An 8,233-nucleotide genomic window follows, 5' to 3' on the forward strand; every position below is an offset into this window, starting at 1 on the left:
GAGTACCACTAAAAAAAACAAAAACACATCAAACAAATTACAAAGACTAGAAACAAAACTCAATTATACACTGCACTGCAGGTACTTAACATATTTTACTTTTTAAACTCCCAAGTACTGAACAAACATCATATATATATATATATATATATATATATATATATATATATATATATATATATATATATATATATATATATATATATATATATATATATATATATATATATATATATATATATATATATATATATATATATATATATATATATATATATATATATATATATATATATATTATTATTATTATTACTGTTGTTTATTTATTACCCATTAAAAAAAAGGTACAAAAGATGGAGTACCACTAAAAAAACAAAAAAAAACAAAAAAACACATCAAACAAATTACAAAGACTAGAAACAAAACTCAATTATACACTGCACTGCAGGTACTTAACATATTTTACTTTTTAAACTCCCAAGTACTGAACAAACATCATATATATATATATATATATATATATATATATATATATATATATATATATATATATATATATATATATATATATATATATATATATATATATATATATATATATATATTATATATATATATATATATATATATATATATATATATATATATATATATATATATATATATATATATATATATATATATATATATATATATATATATATATATATATATATATATATATATATATATATATATATATATATATATATATATATATATATATTTATATATTATTATTAGTGTTGTTTATTTATTACCCATTAAAAAAAAAGGTACAAAAGATGGAGTACCACTAAAAAAAAAAAAAAAAAAACAAAAAAAAAAACATCAAACAAATTACAAAGACTAGAACAAAACTCAATTATACACTGCACTGCAGGTACTTAACATATTTTACTTTTTAAACTCCCAAGTACTGAACAAACATCATATATCTATATATATATATATATATATATATATATATATATATATATATATATATATATAAACACTTTATTTTATAGGTTTTATTGCTAAACAAATTCATTAGAGATACACATTGTATTATGTTGTGTTTTGTATTCTTTTTTAGACATCAAACGTGCGATCGAACTCCTTGATAAACTTCAGAAAAGTAAGTGTATTTTATATTCATTATTTTCTAATGCAATGCCTTGTTTTTCATAGCAAGGTTCATGGAAAAATTAGTTACTTAATGATACAAACAATCATTGCTCTGAGACAAGATTGCTTAATTGTTTCCAACTGTCCTTTTGTAATTACGCTTATGTTTGTCTAGTGCTTTCCAGAAGTATTTAGAGTATAAAAAAAACAGTTGGTGATTTCTACTGCTACGACTACTGACAACTCGATGCACAACCAAGCCACCTAAGGCAAATGCAGCTGTGAAAGCACCTCCATCACGCTATGTTCAGTACTTCACTCTTTACTACTAGCACTGCTACTAATACTAACAACTCACTGCAGCACCAAGTCCCCTGAGGCCAACACAGCTATTCACGCTCCTCCTCCATCCCAATCCATTCAAACCCGTCCTCTTTTCTCACTCTTTGTTGCTTCCCATATAGGTCCAAAACGTACAAAATTGGAATGGCCATTGAACCTGCGATCCTGGTCAGTAAAAAAAAAACCGCGTCCTGTAATAACCAAAAGATAAAAAACGCGTTTAAAACAAACTAGCTAGTGAAAAAAAATGTCATTTGTAGCTAATTCAGAATGCTGATCTCAGGAACAGCTATTGGTATCAATTTTAAACTTTCATGGAATGCTAAAAGGAATGTTAAACACAATAAGCAGACACTACATGCATCTAAACGGACACTATATGGTTGTCAAAACGGAGAATATTATTCAATGTTAGAAGAACAGTCAGGGAAGGATATCAAATTGAAACAATCTGATAACGTAGAGGGGGAGGTTATATATTAAGTTAATGTTTATGCTTCTGCGACAGATGGTTAATGTTTCTGACGATTTTCTTTTAAGTGACAATTCGCATCTTGAGTTTCATTTACCACGCAGTTCTTTTGAAACATATGCTCCCTCTAGATCCAAGTTGTTCACTAAACAAAACTGGAGTCGTATTGATATATTTACTTACCAGATGCTACTTGATTCGTACTTGGATAAGATAAGGGTTCTGTTTCATTTGCTCTCGCGGGTAAAATCTGGCCGGCTTTTCCATTTGAATTGTTATTTGCTTGAACTGGTGCATAGTATAAAATGGCTGCATCCGTTGCAGCTCCCTCGGAAAAAATAAAGCTGAATACCCGTAAGAGAGGCTGGTCAGATTTTCCTGGTTTGCAGGTTGAAAAGTCTCGCCATCTGTTTTGGAGACATATTTGGGTTGATTGTGAAACACCACGTTAGTAGAAGGGGGGGTACCAGCGCGATCCCTCACCCCTGCTGCCACCTACAACTTTTTTAACACCATATATTAGCACGAGAACCACGTGGTTTATGGTTTTTGTCAGTGAGAATTTGAAAAAACAGGAATTTTGTCACATTTTATGGTATGTTTTCATGGATGGTTATGTGTGTGTTGGTCGATTTATTTGATGTTTTTCATGGATGTCAACATCAAATTATGGATGTTTTATGGTTTATGTCAGTGAGAATTTGAAAAACATGAACTTTGTCACATTTATGGATTTCAACAGCAATTCATGTCTGTTTTATGGTTTTCTCAGTGAGAATTTGAAAAACAGGAACTTTCTCACTGAGAAAACCATAAACCACGTGGTGCTGTCACGAGTCAGGACACCTGTGCTGTCGACCTCAATTCACCTATCGTGAATCAATAATTCCCCTTAGAAACAACAAATTAATTTTCCCTTTCTTGACAGATCAATCAATCAATGACATCATCTGTCAGACTTTAAAAATTTTCGCCTAGAAACATTTCTCCAGGAATAGATCCAAAATCATTAATGTCTTTGCCTCGGGAACAGTTCTACTGGTCGAACTCCAAAGGATATTAATAACCACAGGCCATGGAACCAATTAGGCAAGAAACATCTTAGCGATGAATTGTTTTAGCGCGCGAGAAGGTTTCATATTAATTTGAAATGCATTAGCACAGAGATGACAATAACAAAGTAACAAGCTGAATTTGAGTTTAGTGATTATTTGGTCGAAACCGTTTTAGACAGGTTATTGAACTATTTCTGATAAACATATATAGAAATTTTAAAAGAAGATTTTTGAAGATATTTTAGAAGAGAATTTAAAGGTGAAACTCTGTGGTAGTTATAATACACATGTTTCATTTGAACAGTGTTGTGAGGTCCTCTAACCCAACCCCAAAGGGTTCCAATCCTCCTATCCCCAACCCCGAAGGAAGCCCCCGGTCCTCAAAAGCCCCCCCCCCCCCAAGCTCCCAAAGGCCCTCCACCGGTCCCCAAATGTCTCCCAGGCCCCCAACTGTCCCCCCAGACCCTCAAAGACCCACCAAGCTCGCAAAGGGCCACCGGCGCTCCCAAAGGCCCACCCAGACCCCCACAGTCCATCTCCGGGCCCCCCAAAGGCCCCACCAGCGCCCCAAGGACCCACCGGGGCCCACAGGGCCTCCCCCCCTCCCCCCCTGACCCAAAAGCCCGCCCAAGGGCCTCACAGGTCCCCCCGGCTCCCAAAGGGCCACCGGCACCCCCAAGGCCCACCACCGGTCCCCAAATGTCCCCCAGGCCCCCAAACGCCCACCCAGACCCCCAAAGGCCCTCCCCGGGCCCCAAACCCCATCCCCCACGTCCCCAAAGGTCCCCCCGCGCTCCCCAAGGGCCCCCCCAACCCCCAAAGCCCCTCCCCCCGTCTCCAAAGGTCGAACCGGCTCCCAAAGGACCCCCGGCGCCCCAAAGGCCCCTGAGCCCCCTTTTTTTAATAATTTTTTTAATGCTTTATTATATCTTTTAAGAAAAATTTCTTTTCTTAAGCTCCTTCCTAAACCCATTTTACAAGTTGAAGTACCCATCCCTTTCACCCACAACTATACTCTACAGCTTTTTGGTTACCTCAACACCAAGCAATACTTTTCAATGGCATTTGAGAACAAGTTCTTTTCCTAATATCCTTCTTAAACCTATTTTACAAATTCTAAATTTTTCCTTAGTAGATAGAAAAAGCTATATCATAGTCGCGAATATTTTCTCGGAAGATAAGCAGTTCTATTTCAATTTTAAATTTTATCAATGAAGTTAAGAAAAGTTAAAGTTCTCTTCTGAATTTTCTGAATGAAAAAGAAATTAGTTATTAATCAATTCTATTTTTTTCCGAATAATATAAAAAATTTTCAATTCGGATCAAATTTTTCTCAAAGAGATGAAAAAATTTTAAATACTGTTCATAATTTTTCACGGAAGATAGAAAAGTTCAAGTTCTCTTCTGAATTTTACCAAAGAACACACTCCAATTGTAATTTCTCCAGAGAAAATAAAAATCTTCCACTTCTGTTTTAAGTTCACCAAAGACCTAAAGAAATTTAAAGTTCTATTCTAAATTTTTCCGTAGTAGATAGAAAAAGCTATAGCATACTTGTGAATATTTTCCCAGAAGATAAAAAGTTCTACTTCAATTTTTAATTTTCTCAACGAAGTGAAGAAAAGTTCAAGTTCTATTCTGAATTTTTTCAATGAAAAGAAATTAGTTATTTATAATTTATATTTTTCCAAATAATATAAATATTTTCAAACTTAAAAATGGGCAAACAAAAAATATTAAACACACAAACACAAACAAAATTACACACACACACACACAAAAAAAAAAAACTTACCCACACACACAAAAAACTTATACACACACACACAAACACAAAAAACTTACACACACACACAAATTTAAACACACACAAAAACTAACACACACACACACACACACACAAAAACTTACAAACACAACGGCTAAGTATGTTAAAGGCTAGCTATTTTCTTGCGAAAACACAAAAAAAAAACAGAAAAAATGCTCATTGTTCCTTTAGTAGCCACACACTTAGACTAAAATTACGATATTTATGCACAGTTTGAACTAACTATGATAAGTATCTTAAAGTCGAGACATTTTCTTGCGACAACAAAAAAATCACAACACACAAAAAATCTTAAACACACACACAAAATCTTACACGCGTAAAAATACTTACACACAAAAAAATTAAGACACACAAAAAAACTTACACACACCCACGAAAACTAACACACTCTTGAAACGAATAGATGGATTTATGAATATTCAAAAATTTAATTTTTATTTTCTATGATAAATACTATATAGAGATAAAGAGAGCAAAGAGAGCTGAAATAAAGTTGAATAATTGCTTAAACGTAAATTTTCTGTAAACATACTTCTAATTAATCACTAATAAACCTGTAAGTATAGACCACTCATCCTATCTTTTGGGGGGAGCATGAACAGAAAAAACTTTAATACAAATATTTTTTAACAGTAAATTTACATATAATTTTAAACTTAAGATCATCAGATGAACATAAAAATTGAAATATAAAATAGAAACACTAATAAATTACTATTAATTAATATATGAAACCAACACTAATAGAAAGGACTGAGTCATACACATCATAAGTTCCGCAAATGATACTACAAAGTTAGAAAAAATTCAAAATTGTCCTATATTAAATATGCAATACATATAAAAATGTAGAATTCATACACATTTTCAACTAGCTAAGAGACAATCTTAAGTATATTCGAGTCATACAATCGTGTTCAAAGACTTCGTTTTACTGATTTGTTTGTCAGTAGCGCCACAGCTCAATGGTATCCAAATCTCTTGAAAACAGGTGTTTAACTCCATGAATTTAAAGCAAGTTGACATTTCCTTTAAAGAATCAAATTCCCCTTTTTAAGTGACCAAAAAAATGGAGGGCAACTAGGCCCCCTCCCACGCTCAATTTTTTCCAAAAGTCACCTGATCAAAATTTTGAGATATCCATTTTGTTCAGCAGGGTTGAAATTATGATAACTATGAACATTATGATGACTTAAGCCAACCACATCTCTCGGTTGTCTGGTTGCAATTTATATACTTTACTATTTTTTTACATATATTGGAAATTCTGTTTATAAAAAACAAACTATTTAGAAAAAATACAAAATAATAATATATTACATCTTAAAAACGTATCAAATTGAATAATTAATACACATTTTTAAATATACAATTGTATTTTTTTTATATATGTGACATTCTTTGAAGAATACAACCAACAGCTATAATAAATAAAAAATAGACCTAGATAAAAGATAAAATACATCTAAAAATTAAGAATTCATAAACATTTTAAAATATATCAGGGTAAGTTAATTAAATATGTGCCATTATATTGCAAAAAAACGAAAATTTTATAAAAAATACAAAATATTCATTTATTACCTCTTAAAAATGTATAAAAATTAAGAATTAATACGCATTTTAAAATAGATTAGTTTAATTGTTATAAATATGAGGAAGTCCTTTGAGATAACACTCACATTTAGCAAAAATGCAAACTGTTACTTTATTAACACTTCTATACAGATAAAAATTAAGAAGTCATACACATTTTAAACTATCTAAGATACATTCTGAATTCTATTATAGTCAGGTGATCTTGTTCAATGATTTAGGGTTAACTACTTTTATGTAATGAGAGTCCGGGATCACTGGTAACCGAAACTCTTGAAAAAATGTGTTTCGCTACGTGAATGTAAAGAAAGATGACATTTCATTTAAAGAATCAGAGGTCCCTTTTGAGTAGACCAAAAAAAGGAGGGTAACTAGTCCCCTCTCCCACACTCAATTTTTCAAAAATTCAACTTTTCAAATTTTGAAATAACAATTTGTTCATAAGTGCTTAAATTATAAGAAATATGAACATTAGTATAATTTAATTCAACCCGAGCTCTAGAGGGACGGTTTTCAAGGTATAAACTTTTCTCATTGTTTACACATATGGGCCATTTTGTTGCTAAAACACACAAAAGTTAGAAAAAATACAAAATATAAACATATTACCTCTGAAAAAACGTCTGAAAATGAAGAATTAATATTTTAAAATATCCAAGTCTAATTGTTTTATATATGGGCCACTCTTTTAAGAAAACACACAAAATTTCGAAAAAAATACAAAATATACAGAAAGTACATCTAAACTACGTATAAAAATTAAGAATGAATAAAAATTTTAATCTAGATAAGGTTAAGTTTTTTAAATAATAGAAATTATATTTCTAAAACACGAAAACTTAATAACAATTAAAAATATTCCTTTATTACATCTGAAATATAGATAAAAATTAATAATTAATACACAATTTATAATTGCTTAGTTTTAGTGTTATAATTATGAGGCAGTTTGTTTCTATAACACAAAAAGTTAGAAAAAATTCACAATTTTCCTTTAGGACCACAGCAATACAGCTAAAAATGAAGAGTTCATACACATTTTCAACTAGCTAAGAAACAGTCTGACTTTTATTCGAGTCATGTGAGCTTGTTCAATTAGTTAGTGTTAACGCAGTGTATGTAAGTAGAGTCCCGGCTCAATTGTCACCGAAACTCTTGAACACAGGTTTTTAGCTCCATGAAGGTAAAGCAAGTTGACATTTCCTTTAAATACTCAGAGGTCCCTTGTTAGTTGACCAAAAAATGGAGGGTACCAAGGCCCCCCTCCCACACACAATTTTTCCAAAAGTCACATGATCAAATTTTGAAAGCTAAATGGGGTTCAGCAGGGCTGAAATTAAAATAACTATGTCAAGTAGGATAACTTAAGTCCACCCGCGCTATTGATGGACGTGTTACACGTTATAAGATTTGACAATTGTTTACATATATGGGGCCATTATGTTTAGAAAACACACAAAGTTAGAAAAAATACAAAATATTACATTAATAACTCTGAAAAACTTCTAAAACTGAATTTTACATACATATTTTCATATATCCAAGTTTATGTGTTTTAAATATGAGAAATTCTGTTTCGAAAACACGCAACTGTTAGAAAAAATACAAAATATAACTTTATAACATATGAACAACGTCTAAAAATTAAGAATTAATACACATTTTCAACTATATAAGGATAATTATTTTAAATATGTGCCATTCTATTGCGAAAACATGCAAAAGTTAGAAAAAATACAAATATTCCTATATTAAATCTGCAATATGAGTAAAAAATGAAGAATTCAT

The 8,233-nt window shown here is 31.2% G+C and overlaps 1 protein-coding gene across 3 annotated transcripts in view; it reads left to right on the forward strand.

Annotated features, from left to right (window-relative positions):
* The window catches only part of veli (L27 and PDZ_signaling domain-containing protein veli), a 192,245-nt gene that overhangs the window by 12,252 nt on the left and 171,760 nt on the right, over positions 1-8,233 (forward strand). For all 3 annotated transcript variants that reach the window (XM_089103716.1, XM_089103715.1, XM_089103717.1), the window contains exon 3: positions 1,118-1,159. In XM_089103716.1, coding sequence (XP_088959842.1) covers positions 1,118-1,159 — 42 coding nt within the window. The remainder of the gene's footprint in view (positions 1-1,117; positions 1,160-8,233) is intronic.

This window comes from Artemia sp. Qi Xiang Cuo, chromosome 17, assembly GCF_049724085.1.
Source record: "Artemia sp. Qi Xiang Cuo chromosome 17, ASM4972408v1, whole genome shotgun sequence".
Lineage (NCBI taxonomy): Eukaryota > Metazoa > Arthropoda > Branchiopoda > Anostraca > Artemiidae > Artemia > Artemia sp. Qi Xiang Cuo.